Raw genomic sequence first — 21,876 nt, forward strand, 5'->3', positions numbered from 1 at the left:
TTTAAAAAAAAGAAAGACAACAGTAACAACTCTGCCTAAGGCTCCAAACATCTTGGCCTCAAGGAGCACAGCAGGCTTTCAAGAAACTTGAAGAAGTCCTGGAGCCTCTTCACCACAGGAGCCACATAAAATAAAAGTGGACATGATGGAACCTATAGGAAGTGAAGCTTTCGCTAAGTGGTTAATAAAATTCTGCACAGCTGAATGTGGCGCACACAACTGTTCTAATTTTCAACAATATAAATGTTATTTTAAGCAATGTTTACGTTTGCACACTACTTTGGCCTTTGCCTTTGTGCATAGCTCGTGAACAATTTAGACAGATTGTGCAGTATGAGATATTGATGCAGTGATGTGAGAGGGACGAATGCAATGTTTGACATTTGTTGAGGGAAGAATAGTGAATATAGTTGTACTATGCAGAGAGAAGTATGACATATTGACACAATAATGTGGGTTTCCACACTGCAAGAAGGCATATGCAAAAGTCAACGCCATGAAGCGTCTTAGCTGCACATTCCTTTTCCGGTCTGCCATTAAAGAGACAGCACCCTTTTTGCCAGCCCCCATCTTTACCCCACAATACTATATTGTGGTCGAGGTGGGGGTACTTGCTATCGAACCCCATCTACAAGCCCAGTACAAAGTCTGGTCGAGCTGACTTCTGTTCACATACGGACAAGCCACCAACTTCAAGGACTACCACCTGAGCACGAGCCTCTACCCAATCACGTTGAAAGGATGAGTACATCTGTTCCTACTTCTACAACAACTGCATCGACCGAGCTCGTCCTTAATCAGCAGCAAATCCAAAAATCCTTCCCTGGGGACGCTTTCAAGGATGCTGAAGACTGGCTCGATCACTTTGAGCGTGTCACCAAATTGAATTGTTGGACTATAGAGTGTAACCTACACGATGCCTACTTTGCTCTCGAGGGTATGTGCGGACATGGTTTAAGAACCATGAGGTGGCCCCACCGTCATGGGACGAATTCTGATGACAGCTGATTAGTATATACGCATGCCTCGATCACAAGGAGCGAGCTGAATCTGCGATTCAGGCGAAGGTACAGCGGTCGAACAATGCTGTGGAATTGCAATGTTTGTGGAAGATATGCGCCGACTTTTCTGACGCTTGGATCTATCCAAACGAGAAGAAAAGAAGTTAAGAAACTTGATGCACGGCGTCAAGCAAGAGCTAATTGGTGGCCTTATACGCAACCCATCAAGATCGTTGCAGAGTTTTTTGCAGAAGCCACATCGATGGAAAAGGCACTGCAGCAGTGAACAAGGCAGTATAACCAAGACATGTCGACCCTAACATGTGACCGTATCGCATAACCCTTTTGCTCTACTCCTGGACAACACTGATGCCTTGCGGGAGCTCATCAGACTTGTTGTTCAAGAAGAGCTCCAAAAGCTTCAGGTGACTCTGACATTGGTACCACGACTTTCTCTGGCTGAGGTCGTCCGTGAGGAAATCAGGCAGGTTGTCCAAGCACCAGAGCGAAGCAAGACACCACAGCATTTTGCGGAGGCAATGACGCATTGGGCTTTGCGAGCTTATGCTCGGAATAGGCAAGTGTCGCCTAGCAATGTAAGTGCATCCTTTCCTTCTTTTGCCCTTTGTTCTGCACACACCTCTTTCTTCCACACTTCTTTCTGCAGCTGTAGTAGCTAAGCATGTGGAGATGGTACAGTTTGTTGAAAAAGATAAGAGCTGCAGCTGTGGAGAGGGTCCCTCAATCCAGGGTCCGGCAGGTTACACCTTTCATCACTTCAGCAATGAAGGTTGCCAGGTACTGCTGAGTGAGCAATGATGCGGCGAGAGCCAACGAAGCAGCCATAGGGGTAGAGGAGGCGCGGAGAAATGTAACCTCCATACTTGCAGGGAAGCCACATGGTCGCACTTTGCACTTTCTGGACGGTGTCATTTACGTACACTTGCGCATTGGAATAGTTGAGGTGTCCGCTTCAAGTGAGACAATTGTGGTGTCTACGGCAAGGAATTTGGAAAACAAGCAAACAAGAAACATTGTGCTCTGAAGGAGACATGGAGCTTCCTTGTTCATCAGTAGTTTTCTCAGCATCAGCGTCTACTTTGTATGCATCACTCTTATTACACAGTGCTTCGGTGGTGCGTGGCGGTGGAATCTATGGAAACTATCAACAGCACGCGCTGAGAGCCAACAGAGACGTTTTTTGTGGATAGCTAAAATGGTGACAATTTATGAACTTATGGGTTGATAGGCGGAATGGTTCATTTTGGAACTTTCACTATAAGGACATTTAAAAATAAAGAACGATTTTCGGCCATCCCACATGATTCGTTATGTTGAGATTAGGAGCAAGCATTAGGCAACGACTTGCTGCCCATCGCCACATTGGCCAGTGCCACACTGCCTATGCGATTAGGCCCAAATGGCACAGCTAATATGGTTTCGTGCTGAATCAATGCAAATCTATTCGTAGAAGCCACAAGTGACTCAAAATGCCGACAAACCGCCTCGCTAACGAAAGCAACTATACGGGATGGCAACAAAGCGGGGTTTGGCTGCCATCTTCGCGACATGTGGTCCTTTTTTTCCGCGTTCCAAAGGAAGCCAGCGAAATATGAAAAAATACCATGTGACGGGGCACTTGCGCACTGCTATTGTGCTGCTCTCAAGCATGCGATGGATGAACAAGGTCAGCTGCAGTGAGACTGGCCCGCAATAGGGCGTTATGACTGGCATATGTATCTGGGCATTCGGCTCTTATCGCATGATGGTGCAAATGCACGCTGCTGGACAAGCGTTGCTGAAGCAATAACGCGTCTCAGGCCCCGAAAAAGGAAAGACGAAAGCAGCATTTTGATTCTGCTTGAAAGAACGAAAAGGCAAAGCGCGTGGGAATGATGGAACGTGATGATGGCTGCCACAATTTTGCCTTTGTACACAAATGACCTTGAAGTAGTTTTCAAATTTAATGATGACGCTACAACTTTAAACCTTAGGGCTCGAATAACAGCGAATAAATCACACAGGCACAAAACAAACTAATGGTAAAAGAAACCTTGGCTATATTCAAGGAAGATTACGCATGTCTTCTTCAGATGATGACTCTTTTCACCTTGGCTTTGTCTGCTCTCCTTCTCACACTTATTGTCTACCACACATTCTTTTTTGATCTCGCACCCCGCACATGCGCGTCGCTTAGTGATCGCAGTTTCGAGTGGTCGCATCTGACTTCACATTTGTGCACCGTGACTGGTGCGTCAGTCCATGAGAGAGTGCACCCACAGGCTGTTCCAGTTTATTGGACATAGATCGTACCTTATGTAGCTCGTCTGACCCAATCCCAGCAAACTGCAATATATCCAGTGCCCCTCAGCACCCGTATCCCTGCATGTTTTCCACAACAAGGCTATTGGGCTGAGAGCAACGTTGAGCAGCAGATATTGCTTACTCCAATGAGGAAAGAGTGGATATGGTTTTGGCTCTAGGTGCATCAAGTGGACATAGAAGGCGCACGGTTGAGCTATTTCAACGCTGGCATCCAGGTACGCGTCCAAGCTCAATGCTGATTGTGCGTGCATATGAAATGCTGAGACAGACTGGAACTTCTACGAAGAAACAACATAAATCTTCAATCCTGGGTGAGGACATCGAGACAGATGTTCTGTCAAAGTTTTCTTCAGACCCACATGCAAGTGTTTGTGGTGTGGGTGCTGAATCTGGGGTGCCAAAGTCTCCCGTGTGGAGAGCACTTAAGAAGAGGCAACTTTATCCATAACATGTGCAGGTGCACCAGATGTTGGAGCTCCGCGATTTCCAAAATAGAAAGGACTTTACAAACTGGATTATAATCAAGACGGATGAGGGCCAAGGGTTTGTCAACCAAATACTGTGAACCGATGAAGCTACCTTCTCAAGTAGTGCCCAAGGGAACATCCACAACGCTCACTATTGGAGCGATGAAAACCCTCACTGGGTTTTGAAGACACATCACCAATATCAGTAGTTGGTTAATGTGCGGTGTGGAATTTACAGTGGCACTGTCATTGGCCCCGTGTTTTTTGATAACATGCTCACAGGCGAAAGATACGTCAGTGACATCCTTGATGGGGTGCTTGAGGATTTTCTTTGCAAAGTTCCATTGGCTAGGATCAAGGATATTTGGTATCAGCATGATGGTGCTCCTGCGCACGGCAGCAGCAATGCTTGCAAATGCCTGCGTGAAGTATTCTTGCAGTAGTGGATTGGACAGCATGGACCCATCGCCTAGCCTGTATGGCCGCCAGATTTACCTCCCCTCAATTTCTTTCTCTGAGGCAACATCAAGGATCAAGTATTGGCGGCGAGGAGTTACGGAGTCGCCCTCTATCGGAAGCGCCTCGATGCCGTAGTATGAGGGATCACGTGACGCGCTCCTCATAGGTTTTACTGTCAGCGCTCACTGAAAACACCACGCGCGAGCTCTCCCGGACATTTCTGTAAGTACTTTCGAAACGAGAGAAGTTTCTTACTGTCTAAATAATAATCTTGGGCAAGCTGAAAGCACACAATCGTTTACAACCGCTATCTCTTTACCGAATACGTACAGTGAACGCCACTGCGCGCGGTCGACGCGATGGAGTCTCCCGAACCGGCTTCTTGCGTGAAAGGTAGGTAAACGCCGAGAGCAAACTATGTGAAATATGTTCTTATAGTGTTTGTATAACTAAATGGAGCGTAATAGAATGAAGCCTCAATGCAGCGATCGCGCAGATTCGCAGCGACCGACTGCGCGTCTGCATGCTTGTCCGCGCACTGTTTCGCTTTCTCCGCGCGCGCGTTTTCGCACCGTGCCATGAGCTTTAGGCCGCAGAACATGAGCATTTGACAGTATACAGGCAACCATTGTTGCGTGGGCGCTATCAGAGCTGTTCAAAAATAATTTCATTGTAGAGACTTCGACGCCTACGGGGACTGTGATGTGCCGTCGCGACGATGCAATCTTTTTTTTCTTCTAAATTCTTTGTTCTTTCAATACTATTTCTCGAGTTGCGTCGCACTGTATGTTTATCGGCGTTCTCAGCGTGCAATTTCCCGCTGCTCCTTTTTTGTAATCCAGTGCATTAATTCATAACACAAACATGACTATATGCCATGCTTTCTTTAAATGTGCTTCTCACCGCTGCCTTTCCACTCCACTGAACTTGGCAGTATCTATAGTATCGACAAGTTCATAGACCAAACCGTCATGATTAGTCGGGCAGCGGACTCAGGCGAGCGTCTCAGTGCGCGTTTTGAGAACATCGCAGACCGGGCGCCGTAGCACAAATCTTCCTCGCGTCTGTGCTTGCTGCATACCCGAGTTGTAGCCGATGACTGCTGGTTTTATGTATCGCGAGCCAAGCTTCACACAGCTTCTTGTCCTGCGGCTACGTGTGAATAAGGCCGACACCGGCCTCCGTCACGTGCGTCCGGCCCTGCGGCACCGAGCAGTAGCCTACCATGTTGCGCGCCTTCAAAGGCAGCCACTACCTATTGTAGTGCTTTCAAGCGTTGTAAAGGAGACACTCGAAGCGGGAAAATTTCGCCACTAAATGAAAACCGCAGCGTACGAGGGAATTTGAACTCGTTTTCAGCTCGCTTCGGCGCTCCCGAAGCAGCCGACGCGGCCGCTATGTCCACGTGATCCCTCCTAGCACGTCACGACGACGGTGGCGCCAGCTTTTCCAGTGGTGGAGCTCGAGGCCAATACCGGACACCAACCACAACATCAGAGAACCTAAAAGAAAAACTAAGACAAGTCTGCAACTCCATCCCCGATACCATGATCAAGAACACCTCGGAAAATGTGCCGATGAGATGCCACATGTGTAGGGGAGCAGATGGTGGCCTCTTAGAACATGCATTATAGTCAAAAGGCACTTTTCGGATTGAAAGTCAGAGGAAAATCATCTTGGCCCTAACGCCGTCTCCCCACCCAACCCCATTACAGCCGTATGCCCAGATACCTACACCAGACATAACACCCTGTCGTGGGCCAGTCTCGCTGCAGCCGACTTTGTTCACCCATCGCACGCTTGAGAGCAGCGCAATAACTGTGTGCAATCGCCCTGTCACGTGGTATTTTTTCACATTTCACTGGCTTTCTTTGGAACGCGGAAGAAAGGACCACGTGAGATATTTCGTGTTGGAAACAATTCATTGAGAGGTTTTCCAAGGTGCTCTACAGCTTTACGTATCACACTTTGGGTCTGCAGCCGATACTTATAAAGTAGTTTAATTAAGCATAACTACAGTAAAACCTCGTTATAACGAAATGGGATATAACGAACTAATGGATATAATTAATCAATCGTGATTCCACTTGAAATTCCAATAGATGCCCATGTATTGAAAACCTCGTTTTAACGAAGCTAAAATTTCCTCGCAATGGGTATAACAAACCTTTTTTTTAGAGCACAGCTCTTTGGCGTCCTTTTCTGCGTTTCGTGGCGCCATCGTGCCTCGTCATAACCAGCTCCATAGCCGGGGCCAGCACACTGCTCTAGCTGCACGCACTCCTGGCGCCATCTCTCGCACATGGCGCGAGCCTTGCTGTCTTCGCGCCTCTTCCAATGCCACCCATGTGTGGCAGCAATCAGAGCACCGGCTTGGTGGCGGCTGATCTCGATGATGTGGTGCTACCTAAGCCGAAACACGTAGCCGACTCCATTTGCCACTGCGTGTCCCCTTCCCCCCTTCCTCTCCTCCATGCCCGCAACCGTGCGAGAGGGCACGGTGGTCTCCGATCGCCTTAGCGCCGGCTTGGTATCAGCGGATCCCGGTGCGCACTTCCCAAGCCGAAACGCAAAGCCACCTTAAGTGTACTTGTTAGCTGCCATCCCTTCGCCATGCAACGTTCCTATGCGTCTACGCACTGCCTCCTGCGACCCCTCGATAAGCGAGGCAGCTGCGCCAAGCTATGCTCCGTTTGCAGCGGCTGGTGCGAAATGTTCCGCACCAGATGGATTGTCCGAGGCTCACAGACGGTTTACAGTAGAATCTCGGTGATACGAATCTCAAGGGGAGGCGAAAATATTCGTATCACTCGAAATTTCATATCACCAAAAAACGAGCGAAATCTGTCCCGAAACCATGAGACGCGCACAAAAAAAGAACATTTATTTATGTGGAAAGAAGTCATGTATGTCCTTCTGAGTCTTCTCCGCGAGGTCGGCCATCAGAGAATTTTCGAAGATGAAGAACTCGGATGATGAAGATGAAGAACACAGTCTCGGATGTCACAGCCCGCCGCAGAATACTGAGAGCGTGCATAGTTTCGGCTGCCAATGGTAGTTGGTCATCACCATTTTGGCACTCGTCTTCTTCTTCGTCACTGGTCAAAATTCCAGGCTGCGACGATACATCCTCCACGATGTCTTTCAGTGTGCGCAGACCACAGGTGACGAGATCGTCGTCCGCCGTGACGAAATCATCGGCACTGCAGTCAACGCCAAGCTGGTTCCAGACATCAACAGGAATTGGATCTGGCACTTGCGAGGTGGGGGCCACTGTGAATTTAAAAATCCCACACTTTGCGAAACAATTCGCGATGGTTGCAGGGGAGACGCGCTCCCAGGTTACTGCAATAAAATGCACAATGTCCAAAAGACTAATCTGCATATTTGCGTCTTACGGTCAATCTTCGCAAGGAGGCGGCACACCAACAAACCTTTGAAGTGGTGCATTACGTTTCTGATAATTCCAGCATCCAGTGGCTGCAAATGACTAGTAGCGTTCGGGGGCAGGAATACAGGCAGGATGCTCTGTAGCGTCATGTGCTTTGGGTGCGCTGCACACTGGTCCAGCAGCAAAAGAATCTTTCTGTTCTTGCATGACATCCTTTGGTCCAAGAATGTGACGAACTCCACGAACAGAGCCGACGTCATCCACGCCTTTTTATTGGCTCTATATGTGCAAGGCAAACGACCGGCTTGCCTTGAAGCATCGGGATTTTTCGTACTTTCCAATGACGGTCAGTTTCATTTTTTCTGACCCGTCAGCATTGCAGCAAAACAAAACCGTCACACGCTGCTTACTTTTTTGTACTCCCTGGCAGGCTTCGCCCTTGAAGCAGACTCTTTTCGGGCTGAAGATTGTAAAACAGCCCTGCCATGTCAATGTAAAAAACATCGCGAGCGTCATATCCCGCGACGAAAGACTGCAGCGTGGTTGCCATCCAATTTTCAATGACGGAGGCGTCAACCTTTTTCCCTTCACCGCAAGCGGTATTGTAGGAGAGTTAACACCATTCCTTAAATTGGCGAATCGGTGAAACAGCGCCTTCCGCTTTCACGACATCGTACTGATTGCAGTACCATTTGGGCTGACGCAATCAATGCTCGTAAAATGACACATGCAAGCAACACACTGCACTTCCATAGTCGTCGCCCACAAAAGAACAAAGAAGCGGGAGCTGCTGCTGGTGTGACGATCTGCGTGCTTGGCTGTAGTGGAAAGACCGGCGGAACAGGTGCGCAGGGCTGCAAGAAATCTGGAGAGGACAAATCGCGCTCGACTGGTTGGGTTGGCTGGTTTGCAGGGCGAATGGATCAATAAGCAGCGACGCTAGCTTCGGGCAACAACAAAGTAGAAAGAAAAAGGTGAAGAAGCTGCCCCCAAAAACTAGACAGAGAGAAAGCTTCGCTTGCCTCGTCAGCCTCCTGCTGATGTGGTATCCCGAACTTGCACTGGCGCACGCTGTGCCGGTGACAGCTCGATGGTCGCGGTACTGAAATTCGTATCACCCGGCACGAAGCGGAAAAGCGTTCGAAAAACTGAATTTTGGCCCATTGTACACAATGCATTTCGGCGGGGGAATCTTACGAATTCGTATCACACCGCAATTTGTATCAGCCGGATTCGTATCACCAAGATTCTACTGTACACATTCGAACCCGGATATATCGAGCTCGAAGGGTATTGTGAAATAGTTCAATCTAACCATAATTCTATTTATAAAATTAAATATTTCATAAAAAATTCTTCAGGGGGATTTTACAGCTGTTTGTTATACACAATAATTTGTAACATCAGGATTCGATATACCCGGGTTCGACTGTATTATGATATAATCCGTCTGCCTATATAAGTAGTTTATTCTCAGCCAGTTCTTTCTGAGCCATGGGCGAGGCCATCTGCCGCTGCTGCTAAGCGAGCTGCCTTAGCAGAGGCCCAGCGCCGTCACCGCCAGAATACAGAGGTGCGCAACGCCGAACCAGGCATTGGTGCAGCAAGTCTAGCATATGTCCATCTATTTCTCCGACCACAAAGCTACCTTCATGACAATCAAGGACTGGGTGGGAGTGGAGCGTTTCTTGAAGAAGCGAAGAATAAAAAGTTGTAACTGTACATACATGTCTTGCACGAATTATTTGCCTCAGTATATAGAAAAGCCAAAACAGCTGAAGAGCTGCGCTCAAATTTCGCATTAGTAGGTGACGTAATCATTGGCAATTTTTTTTTTTCCACAACAAGCATTTACTGACCATTTTGGTATCTGTCAGGTCAATGTCTTATAGCATGCGACGTTCGCGTCTCCCGTGCACATCACCCGGCCTCCACTTTCCCGTGGAACTGGTGGACTCGCCCGTTCTTCCGCTGCATGTGTGGGGCGGTGCCGACTGCAGTTTTGTTGTTGCTTGTCGTTGCCTCTGTGCGCATCAACGATATAAGTGTTTCTATCGGTTCGTTCATGCAAGTTCCTGCCGCCAGAAAAGCGATGGACGACGGCAAACGGAAGCGCAAAAAAATATCAATCGAGCAGAAGGTGGCCATGCTGAAAGCCGTCGAGTGCGATGTGAAGTAGAAAAAAGTGGCCGTAGATTTTGGCATAGCGTTGAGCACACTGTTGATGATTTTGAGCAGCAAAGAAGCTGTCACCAGTGCTGTCGCACGTGGCGTAAAAGGTGACAAAATGAAGCTGCAAGCACCACTTTCGAAGCTGTGGAGAAGGCGGTCTTCAAGTGGTTTTTGGACGCATGAGCAAGCAGCACTCCTGTGAGTGGGGCACTGTTTCAGCACAAAGCAAGGGGCTTCACGTGCGTCATGAGGCACGACAATTTTGTGGCAAGTGTGGGCTGGCTGCAGCATTTCAAGGAGCGCCATGACATCGTCAGCAAGGCTGTCAGCGAAGAAGCGCAGTCTGTCAACCACGAAGCTGCAGCAGCATGGGTGGAGACAAATGTTGGACAGCTGCTAGAAAAATACAGTGCCAAGGATTTGTTTAGCACCTGAGGATTTGTTCAACACGGATAAGACAGCCATGTTCTACCAGATGCTCCCGCAAAAAACCTTGGCCCTCAAAGGTGAACGCTGCCAGGGCAGTAAGCAGGGCAAGGTGCATGTAGACATGTTGCTTTGTGCCAACATGGATGGGTCGGAAAAGGTGCCGGCCCTCGTGGTTGGCAAAAGTGCGTCACCACGATGCTTCAAAGGCAAATGAAAGCTCCAAGTGAGTTATGTGCCCAACTGTAAGGCTTGGATGATGAGATAAATTTTCGCACAATGCTTGTGGGAGTGGGACGAGCGGCTGGGCAAGCTGAACTGGAAGATACGTCTTGTACTCGACAACTGCACGGCCCACTGCACATAGCTACATAGCTCTATGTTTCTGAACACAGCGGCAATGTTTCTTGCCACTAAACTTCACTGCAGTTGTGCAACCCCTCGAACAAGGAGTTATCATAAACTTTTTCATCATGAACTCATCATGAACTATCATGAAAAGTCGGGCTACTACAAGCGTGTGATCGACCGGATTCTGCTCAATGTGAGCATGAAACGCGAGACCACGATCGACTTGTACATAGTGATCGAGATGCTACAGGCTGCTTGGATGCCTGTACTGGCAAGCACGATCGCCAATTGCATCACGCATGCCTCATTTGGCATCACCAGCGGCGGTTACAGTGAAGTTCTCGGTGTAGCCGTCAATGAGGGTGCAGCGGGCGACCAAGCCCTAGCGTTGCAGGACGCTCTCCTTGACGCCAGCGTTGTGCCCGACTGCGACACCTTCTGCAAGTACGTCAGTGCCAATGCTGACGTGGTGATGAAGAAAGAGCTAACAGAGGCGGAAATTGTGCGTGCGGTGACAGGGGTACCTAATGACGACAGTGACGGATGTGTCGATGACAGCCCGGAGCCTTATATTGGCGAACCCGACGTACCGACGCCTGCACAAGTGCTGGATGCGGCAGACCTGCTGCGCCACTTCTTTGGAGCTCACGATGACGGCGAGGACGGACTCTAAATAGCGTCTGCAGCTGAAAATGCCATCAGTCGCCTGAAGAAGACGCGGCAAAAATCTATCAAGGACTTTTTTTCTGTGATGTGAGCCACCAGCTGGTGTGCTGTTGATCGATCAGTGACGAACCATTTGGTGTGAATAAAGTAGCAATTCCTTGCTGTCTTTTTTTCGCTTGTTTTTTTCCGTGCAACGGCCGTTTTCTTGTACGCGTGGCGGGCTGCTGTGAGATTTGGTGGCAAGTACATCCTCTCTTGCTTGCTAACTGTAGATAGAAATGGATAGTGGCTATAACGAACTAATGGTTATAAGGAAGTATTTATGACTGCCCCTTCAACTTTGTTATCATGAGGTTTTACTGTAATCCGTTAGCTAACCCTTTCCGGGTCGATTTATTTCGCCACATGCGACCACCCAGGGTCGTTTTTTTTTATTGCAGATTCCAATTCTTGTGAGGGACCTATTTAGAAAAAAGATTACTGTAACTTTCTTTGGTTGACTGTAAAGTGAGAAAAAGATATTTTGCATTGGTATATAAGTACTGTTTATTCATGAATAACAACAATAAAAAAAGGAAATAAACTTATAAGAATTAAGCATTTGATGCATTGTTATACACGTAGCTCAAGGCTTAGAAAATGCGCACATGATAATATTTCATAACTCTCAAATGTGCCTGCTCTTACACTAATATTTACATCCACAGTGTAATCGAACTGCGTAGGTGAACACGCTGAAGAAAACTGTGTGGTTGTGTGCCCGTCAAAAAAGGAAAATGTGTGACGAATTTCCGCTAATCTTCATCTCATTGCCAACCAGAGGCAATTGGTTTTCATGCGTCTCAAAAAAAGAAAAAAAGAAAAGAAAAAGAAACGCATGCACGGAGGCATCCTTCGTATGCGCACCCCTGTGATCACTAAACGAGCAAGAAACAGCCGGTCTGTCTTTGAGTGATTATATAGCGAGATCATCAGTTTTGTGAAGGCAAGAATCCGAAACCGCCCGCGGAACAAAACCCAAACCGCCATCTGCCAGAACGCGAGCGGTAGTATATAGATGTGCCGGAGCAAACTAGCTCTAAAGCAAACCATTCAACGAAAACTGAGAGTGGGAGGAGCGAGAAAAATATTACCCGTATTCCCACATAGTGGCAGCACATGCCAGAAAAGAAAAGGTTAGGAAATAGGTGCGCTTTTAAAACGTACTGACGACACCATAAATAAATGCCACTGACCATTTTGGGCTTGTTCACGGCGCTGTATGTTTGCGTCACTGACCCTTAAAGGGTTAAGGGAAAAATAAAAAATAGCCTGAGTAACTCTGGGCCAGTGCCAACATTATGCATTCAGTTCATCTTACGTCTGGAATGTCTTTCGTTTCCAAAATTTTGGCTCAAGTTATGCGGGACCACCTGTATGAGACACACCGGCGAAAATTCTGACAATAACCACAGCTTATATACCAGAAAATACAGTAATTGTCTCTTGAAACTGTTTGCTCTCTTATTAAGCACAGCTTTGCCACCAAGTTGCAATGGCAGTGGCATGTAATTATCGTCAGAAGTACAGGGCCCATATTTTACAATATTTAGTTTTACTTTCTATTTTTCATTCCTTATCATGCTGCACATTGAGTGGCTAATACCAATGATAACCCTTGCACGGCAAAATGCAAGTAATGCAATAGCCAGTGAAGAACGACAAAGAAAAATAGAATGTCACAAAACAGTATGGCCCCAGGGGAAATGGGAGGCAACAGAAAACACTACACACTTCCCCGACAGGCCTGGATGAAGAACAACTTCGGCTTTCCCTGCAGGGCTTCACAATGCTCGTTGTTGAACAGTGCGTAGACGTCAGATGCCAGATGCAGCTGCTCGCCATCCGAGCCATCAATCATGTCCTGCTTTCCGTGCGACATCAGGATTACTACCAGGCAGTCGGCTCCCTCCTGCTGCTTGGGCTGGGCTGCCCATGACAGAAGTGCCTTCATGTCCTAGACAAGAAGAACAGGGCAAAAATTTGTCCGAAGTTTTAGACACAAGAAACAGCTTTCTCCTAAGAACACTGGTTAAAATTGCAGCCCTACACAACTGGACAACATCCTGTGGCAATAAAGGGATAGCTACAAGGAGGGAGCTTTTGCACATGTGCTATTATGCCAACTAGTCCAGCAGAGTTTGAGAGCACCTTCGGTTTGTTTCTCGCAGACGATACTGAATCAGCATAGCGGGTACTTGCAGCTGTTTCGCATTTGCCAAAATGAGAATCAGCAAAACTAAAAATAATATAAATTCAGATTTAACACTTCTTCTTTATGTCCTATACTCAGATAAGTGCAGTAGTGTATGTAAGATGTTCGTTTTCTATTCCTAAGGTTAAGCGAAATTCAAATGAAACTGTGGGGCTAATTTGAGCATTGTCACGAGTATGCTTCACCTCTGTATCTTTCCCTTCTTTGCCACAAACAGTTGTCTGGAAGTATTTAGCTGTATCCTTGAACAACTGAAATTTGAGCTAGCCAGTAAGGATTCATGTTGCTGAAAGGCAAACGTGTGTAAAAAAATTTGAATGATCCTTAAGCTTGTCATGTATGTTCATTGTTTCGGGAAATCCTCGGCACACGCACACATATGCAGTCTGCGTTCCGTCCTGCCACACAGCACATGGTTTGCTCCACTGATTACTTCACTCGCTCAGTTTGTTGTTGCGTGCTTCCTGTATGCGGATCTCGCACACACCGTTCGTTGCATGTTCTCCCTCCCCGCCACACACCATTGCCTACCATCCCGCGCCTACTACTCTACACAGTTGCCTACCGTCTCGTGCCTGCGACTCTACGCCACCTGTCATTGGCCCGGTACCCTCACAAGCTTCGCCTTAAAGAGTGGAACACAATAACATTGAAAGATCCCTGACCACTTCTCACGCTTCACGGCAACTGCAGCTCATGTAACTGTAATGTTTACCAGGAAATGATGGCAATGAACACTATGCACGAAGGCGAGCTTCCTGGTAAAAACACTGCCTCTTGCATGGGCCGATCCTAGAGGTAATGTACAGTTGCATCAAAGAAATTACACAATTTTCAGCTTTCTGTTCTTGTTTCGCACTTTTAATATTTATATCTAAGGATATTGACACGTGCACACGTTTATCTTTCTCAGGTGACCAGGTTTCACTGCTTAACACATGTCATCAAGCAGCGCAGGACGCACCTGCATATATAGGAAATTTCTGGAATGTTATTGATGGTTTTATCCGCTGTCTGTCACCGAACCTTGTGTAATCTGATTGCATGTATGCGCGTCGTGAATAGTGTAGAACTTTGTGGAAGACACGTGGGTCCCAGCGATTAGTCTGGAACATTCGACGATTGATGTATAAAAGCCAACGCGCTTGACCCATTGATCACATTTTTGCCGATTGCCGACCGTGTTCAATGGTATCGTTGTGCTATAAGTGTAGCCTGTTTTTGTGGGCACAGGTTCGCCCAATAAAAGTTAGTTTTGTCTTTCACAGTATTGCTACTGTGTTCTTTAACGTCACTACCACGTGACATCTGGTAATCTGGTAGAGGTGCGTTTCGTTCATGTACCGGACACTCCCGACAAGCCGTGATCCAAGCCCGGACCGCAAAGAGAACACAAACGTACCATATTTACTCGCATAATGATCGCACTCGTGTAATGATCACACCCCTGAATTTTGTCATCAAAATATGATTTGTTTTTATTTCCCGTGTAATGATCGCACCCCGAACTTGCTGCAGCGATATGTCGTGTGCCACGTCTAGCTAATATTGATCGCACTTACCATCTGTCGAATGCTACGCGAACGACTCTTCAAGACAAACCAAGCGGTCTGCACGCACCAAACATTCTTAAGTAGATGCCTCATTTCATTACTTTCGTCACTTTCCGCACTTCCATGAATAAAAAAAAAGCTGCAACCAAACTTGCCTTTATTATGTGTAGGCTTTTTAATGGTTGTGGTCAACAACAAAAAAGGCACCTTTCGAGTCTTCTCATCTGCACTCATGGGCATGCAACAAATCGCGAGCGGCAACGATAGTAGCCACATTTACACTGATACGTTAAAAGTGCACCCTATTCATACGCCGACGCTTGTAACACAGCTAAGAGATTCACCCACCCTTAGCGGAAACGTGCCGTATTAGGATAGTAGTGAAGACAGATGCCGCAGTTTCTGCAGCATGTCGGCCATGTGTTTCGATGTCACTGACAACTAAGCGTGCCCATCTGTTTCTGTCCCCTCATTGTGGACATGGCGACGTTATTGCCGCAGACTTGCCGATATTAACAATATTATTCATTCCTGATATGGAAGAAACTGTTTCAATGCACGTAATGTACTCACGAGAAGAAAAAATAATCGCGTTCGGCACATTCAGCTTGCTCCGCCGGCCGCCATTCTTGTTTTGGTGTCCCACAGCAAACGCGGTACGAAAGAATTTTTTTTTCGTTGTGCGGGAAATTTAACCCGCGTTATGATCGCACCCCTGATTTTGTGTCAATTTTTCTGACAAGAAAGTGAGATCATTATGCGGGTAAATACGGTAGTCCCGGACCATCGAGCAAGCCGCCGTCTTCAACAGCTGCCCCCGGAGCACGGACTTCCACCTGAGAAGACCAAGAAGATTGTGGCCAAGGCAACCCCAATGGCAGCCCCAGCATCTCCCATCATGCTGCAGCAGCCCAGGGAGCCTCCGACATTCCGCGGTTCAACACTCGAGGACCCGGAAACCTGGGTTGAGATATACGAGAGGGTCACTGCTTTTAACAGCTGGAACAGCGATGACAAACTGCAACATGTCTTCTTCGCATTGGAAGACGCTACCAGGACGTGGTTCGAGAACTGAGAAGCCACCTTAACGACCTGGGACCTTTTCCAAAGAGGCTTCCTGCAGACATTCACAAGCATCGTACGCCGAGAATGAGCCCAAGCACTACTAGAAACCCGAATGCAGCTGGCTAATGAGACCACCACGATTTTTACAGAAGAAATGAGCCGCCTATTCCGCCACGCTGACCCCAAAACGTCAGAGGAAAAGAAAATCCGCCTACTGATGCATGGTGTAAAGGAGAAACTTTTCGCCGGAATGGTATGGAGCTCACCGAAGCCATTGACGAGTTTCTTCGCGAGGCCACCAGCTTCGAGAAGACACTGGAAATGTGGAACCGGCAATTCAACCGCCGCACTAACTCGACAAACTACGCCGGAGTTCAGTCACTGGCCACCGACGACCTGCGTGAGACTATCCGAGTGGTCGTGCGGGAGGAGCTACAAAAGCTGCTCCCTTCATCACAGCCTCAAGTGGCTTCAGTAGCCGACTCTGTATGTGAGGAGCTCCAACAACAACGCGGAGTAGCCCCTGAATCGCCGCGGCCTCAGCCGCAAGCGATGACATACGCCGCGGTAGCCCACTGTCACGTTCCCCCTCCATGCCCACGACAGGGCCCAGTGACGACACAGTTCCGTCGTCCACCCCCCCACCTCCACCAGCACGCCAACCTGTCACCCCACGCAGCATTCCAAGGAAGACTGATGTTTGGCGCGGCCCCAACCACCGTCCGCTTTGCTATCACTGCAGAGAAGGCGGGCACATCTACCGCCAATGCCCATACCAGAAGATGGGACTCCGAGGGTTCGTCGTTAATGCACCGAGACCACAGCTTGGCGAACAACCTCGCGATATCGCCGCCTACCTCGTCGCCACTCAGTGAAACCCTCGACAACCGTCCCGTTCGCCGTCACCAGGCGCTGCCTGTCGCCGTAGCGCCGACCGTACACCGGCCCAGCCTGCGGCCGCTCTGCGAGCCCATATCCGGAAAACTAAAAGCAGCAACTGATGGAGGTGCGGTTGCTGTTCGTTGAACTGACAAAGATCCTCAGCTGCCGCCGAAGACAACGAAGAGACCATCTCGACGACATAATAACGACATGCCGCCGTCCCGACGAAGTCAGGAAGCCAAGACTACACCGACAAAAGACGACTTGACGACGCGCCGTTCCAGCTTCAGTTCAACACGACACAGCCGTGATCCGACGCCGAAATTTAACTGTAACCCAAGACAAAGAACCACCTACCTCGACGTGCTTCTCAATGACCACGCAGTTACCGCCTTAGTCGACACGGGGGCCGATTACTGCGTAATGAGTGGACACATTGCCGCCCAGTTGAAGAAAGTTAAAACTGCATGGGAAGGCCCTCAAATTCGAACTGCTGGAAGACACCTCATCACGCCGACTGGAATCTGCACGGCAAGAATTTCCGTTCATGACCGGACTTACCCTGCCACTTTCGTTATCCTCCAACAGTGCTCACGAGACGTCATTCTCGGCATGGACTTCCTGAACCAACATGGCGCAATCATAGATCTGAAGTCAAAATCGATAAAGCTGTCAGAAGGTCAAGCAATACCGCTGGAGAGCTCTCGTAGTCACCTCGCCTTGAGTGTGCTCGAAGATCAAGTCAGCATCCCACCGCGCTCCAGCATTATTATTTCCGTTGGCACTGAAACACCCGCTGACGTAGAAGGCGTCATCGAGGGCGACCAACATCTACTGCTCGATCGTGAAATTTGTGTCGCAAAAGGGATCGCTCGACTCCACAGAGGGAAATCGGAAGTTATGCTAACCAACTTCAGCCAAGAGTTCAAGCACATCAATAAGGGCACGACAATCGCGTACATCGAGGATATTGTGGAAACCAGCAATGCCTTTGTCCTCTCGGATTCTGCCGCATCTACCCCTATGAGCATAGTCCCCGAACCAGACTTAAACGCAAATCCAAGTCTTCCTATGAGTAAGCAACAACAGATGAGACGTCTTCTCCGGCAATACAAAGACTGCTTTTCGATGTCATCGAGGATTCGACAAACACCAGTTCCACAGCATCGCATAATAACCTAAGAGTGCGCTCGACCACTCCGCCAGAGCCCTTACCGTGTTTCGATGCGAGAATGTGAAGCTATTAGGCAACAAGTCGACGAAATGCTGTGCGACGACATCATCCAGCCGTCAAAAAGCCCGGGGGCATCTCCTGCAGTCCTGGTGAAGAAAAAGGACGGAACCCTACGCTTCTGCGTCGACTATCGTCGACTGAACAAGATCATGAAGAAGCATGTGTACCCCCTTCCACGGATAGACGACGCATTGGATCGGCTCTGCAACGCTAAATACTTCTCGTCGATGGACCTCAAGTCAGGCTACTGGCAAATAGAAGTCGACGAGAGAGATCGCGAAAATACCGCCTTCATCACACCAGACGGCCTCTACGAGTTCAAGGTCATGCCATTCGGACTGTGCTCGGCGCCTGCAACGTTTCAGCGCGTCATGGACGCGGTGTTAGCAGGATGGAAGTGGCAGACGTGTCTTGTTTACTTGGATGACATCATTGTCTTCGCTGGAAATTTCGACGATCACCTTAGGCAGCTTGCCACAGTATTAGAGGCCATCAAGGCATCAGGCCTCACTCTGAAGCCGCAAAAATGTCTCTTCACTTACGATGAGCTTCTGTTCCTAGGCGACGACATCAGCAAATCTGGAGTACGCCCCGACCCACAGAAGACAGCTGCCATCCCAAAGTTCCCGCAGTCAATCGACAAGAAGGCAGTGCGCAGATTCCTTGGCATGTGTGCTTACTATAGGCACTTTGTCAAGGACTTTCCACGCATCGCAGAGCCACTAACACATCTAACCAAATGTGGTGTCGAGTTCAAGTGGGAAACCCCGCAGGCCGACGCATTTCAAGAACTCAAACGATGCATGCAGTCGCCGCTGGTACTTGCACACTTCCGACGAGGACGCCGATACCAAAATCCACACTGACCCCAGTAGCCTAGGGCTCGGTGCCCTCCTAGTCCAGAGGAAAGACAGACTTGAAGGGTGATATCTTATGCTAGCCAGTCACTGTCAAAAGCGGAAGGCAATTATTCTATGACTGAAAAGAAATGCCTCGCCATCATTTGGGCTACAGCAAAATTCCGCCCTTACCTCTATGGCAGGCCATTCAAAGTCGTCCACGACCATCATGCGTTGTGTTGGCTAGCTAACTTACAGGACCCTTCAGGACGGCTGGCGCGGTGGAGCCTCACACTACAACAATATGACATCACTGTAACCTACAAGTCCGGACGAAAACACTCTGACGCAGACTGCTTTGCTGCAAGACGATGAGGACGACGACACCTTCCTTGGAATAATAAGCGCGGAAGGCTTCACTAAACAGCAACGAGCAGACCCGGAGCTAAAAGACCTCGTCGAGTATTTGGAAGGGAACACCGACGTTGCCCCTAGGGCATTTAAGCGCGGGTTACAAAACAACCTGTTCGTGAAGAAGAACTTCTCACCAGTCTGCGCTAGCTCCCTTCTTGTAGCTAGTGCAGACTGGTAGCGTCCAGAAGTACTGCACACCCTACAAGACGATCCAACCGCTGGGCACCTCGAATTCTCCCGGACGCTGTCGAGGATACAGGAAAGGTATTACTGGCCGCGCCTGACCGCCGACGTTGCCTGTTACGTCAAGACATGTTGAGATTGTCAGGGACGCAAGACACCACCCACAAGGCCAGCAGGATTACTACAGCCGATCGAACCTCCTCGCCGATCCTTCCAGCAGATTGATATGGATTTGTTGGGGCCGTTTCCGACGTCAACATTCGGGAATAAGTGGATCGTCATGGCGACGAACTATCTCACCCGCTTAGCTGAAACTAAAGCTCTACCAAAAGGCAGCGCAGCTGAAGTGGCGAAATTTTTTGTTGAGAACATCCTGCTGCGACATGGTGGCCCAGAGGTCCTCATCACCGACAGAGGAACGGCTTTTACAGTAGAGCTCACCCAAGCCATTCTGCAATACAGCCAGACAAGCCACAGGACGACAACTGCCTACCATCTGCAGACGAATGGTCTCACGGAGCGCCTGAACAAGAGCCTCGCCGACATGCTAGTAATGTACATCTACGTCGAGCACAAGACGTGGGACGCGGTCCTGCCATATGCAACCTTCGCTTACAACGCGGCGGTGCAAGAAACAACACAGATCACACCATTGAAGCTGGTTTACGGCAGGAACCCGACGACGACACTCGACGCCATGCTGCCGCACGTCACTGACGAAGAGAATCCTGACGTCGCTACCTATCTCCAGCGCGCCGAAGAAGCCCGACAGCTCGCCCGCCTACGGATCAAGAAGCAGCAGCGTACCGACAGCCAACACCACAACTTCCGATGACGCTTCATCGAGTACCAGCCCTGCGACCGTGTTTGGGTTTGGACCCCGATGCGCCGATGAGGACTGAGTGAGAAACTGTTGCGACGCTATTTCGGACCCTACAAGGTCATTGTATTGGCGTATTGGCACACTGGACTATGAGGTCGTGCAAGACGGCATTTCGCATTCACAGCGGCGCCGCGCACTATGTTAAGTGGTCCACATGGTGCGTCTTAAACCCTTTTGCGGACGCTGACGAACTTTCCTTATTTTGTTGTTTTCTTTGCTATGAGTGCTTCTTTATTACTTTCGTTTGTTTGCAGCATCGGGTCAATGCTATTTAAGAGGGGGGTATTGACACGTGTACTTGTTTGTCTATATCGGGCGACACATTTCACGACCTAACAAATGTTATCGCACAGCGCAGGACGCACCTGCATGTATCGGAAGTTTCTGGAATGTTATCGATGCTTGCATCCACTGTCTGTGACCGAACCTTGAGCAAGCTGATCGCATGTGTGCGCAACGCGAATGATGTAGAACTTTGTGGAAGGCACGTGGGTCCCAGCGATTACACTGGAACATTCGACGACTGATGTATAAAAGCCGACGCAGTGGACCCGCTGATCAGATTTTTGACGATCGCCAACTGTGTTCGCCGCTGTTGCCGTTCTTTGAGTATAGCCTGTTTTGAGAGCACAAGTTCGCTCAATAAAACGTTTCGTCATTCCCAGTTTGGCTGCTTTCTTTACCGTCACCACCACGTGTCAGTACAAACTTTTAAACATTCGCTTACTAGCTAAATTAAAAAGCATGGTGCCACGTGCGCACAAGCAAACATTAACACGTCTCACTCAATGACGGCGGAAACTCTTTATAAAAATGCTGGAGTGAGGAAGTGCGGTAGCAGGAGCGAGGAAATTGACCTTTGTATGGCCTCCTGCTTCAACGCAAAGTAAGCTCCGAGAACACAGCGCTGTGTGCCTAGATGCAGAGGCTCTTGTCTCCCTCGCAGATCTTCTTCACGATAGGGGCCGCGTGGCCACGTCGTACATAGCAGCCGCCAGTGCAGAACACCTCTCCTGTTTGTGCCAGTCCCACACGCAAGTTTCGAGAACTCCGAACGCCCGTGATGCAGCCGGATTTCCGTCCATCTCCGCACGCGTGATCACTTTTCTTTTAACTGTGGCATCATGATGAACTTGGCATGCCTTTGCAGTTGGCGCTTTCATGGTTACAAAGCAAATGCAGAAAACGAGACGACAGATGGTGTACTAACCTAAGCCAAAGGAAGCACTGCCTAAGCACACGTCCTACCGCACACAGAGAAAACTACGGCAGCTAGGCTCGAAGCGTGTACGAGGTGGCCATTTTGAAATG

The 21,876-nt window shown here is 48.8% G+C and overlaps 1 protein-coding gene across 2 annotated transcripts in view; it reads right to left on the reverse strand.

Moving 5' to 3' along the window:
* The window catches only part of LOC135920431 (caspase-7-like), an 85,911-nt gene that overhangs the window by 11,480 nt on the left and 52,555 nt on the right, over window positions 1-21,876 (reverse strand). For both annotated transcript variants that reach the window (XM_065454699.2, XM_065454698.2), the window contains exon 5: window positions 13,032-13,254. In XM_065454699.2, coding sequence (XP_065310771.1) covers window positions 13,032-13,254 — 223 coding nt within the window. The remainder of the gene's footprint in view (window positions 1-13,031; window positions 13,255-21,876) is intronic.

Source organism: Dermacentor albipictus, chromosome 2 (genome assembly GCF_038994185.2).
Source record: "Dermacentor albipictus isolate Rhodes 1998 colony chromosome 2, USDA_Dalb.pri_finalv2, whole genome shotgun sequence".
NCBI classification, from domain to species: Eukaryota; Metazoa; Arthropoda; class Arachnida; order Ixodida; family Ixodidae; genus Dermacentor; species Dermacentor albipictus.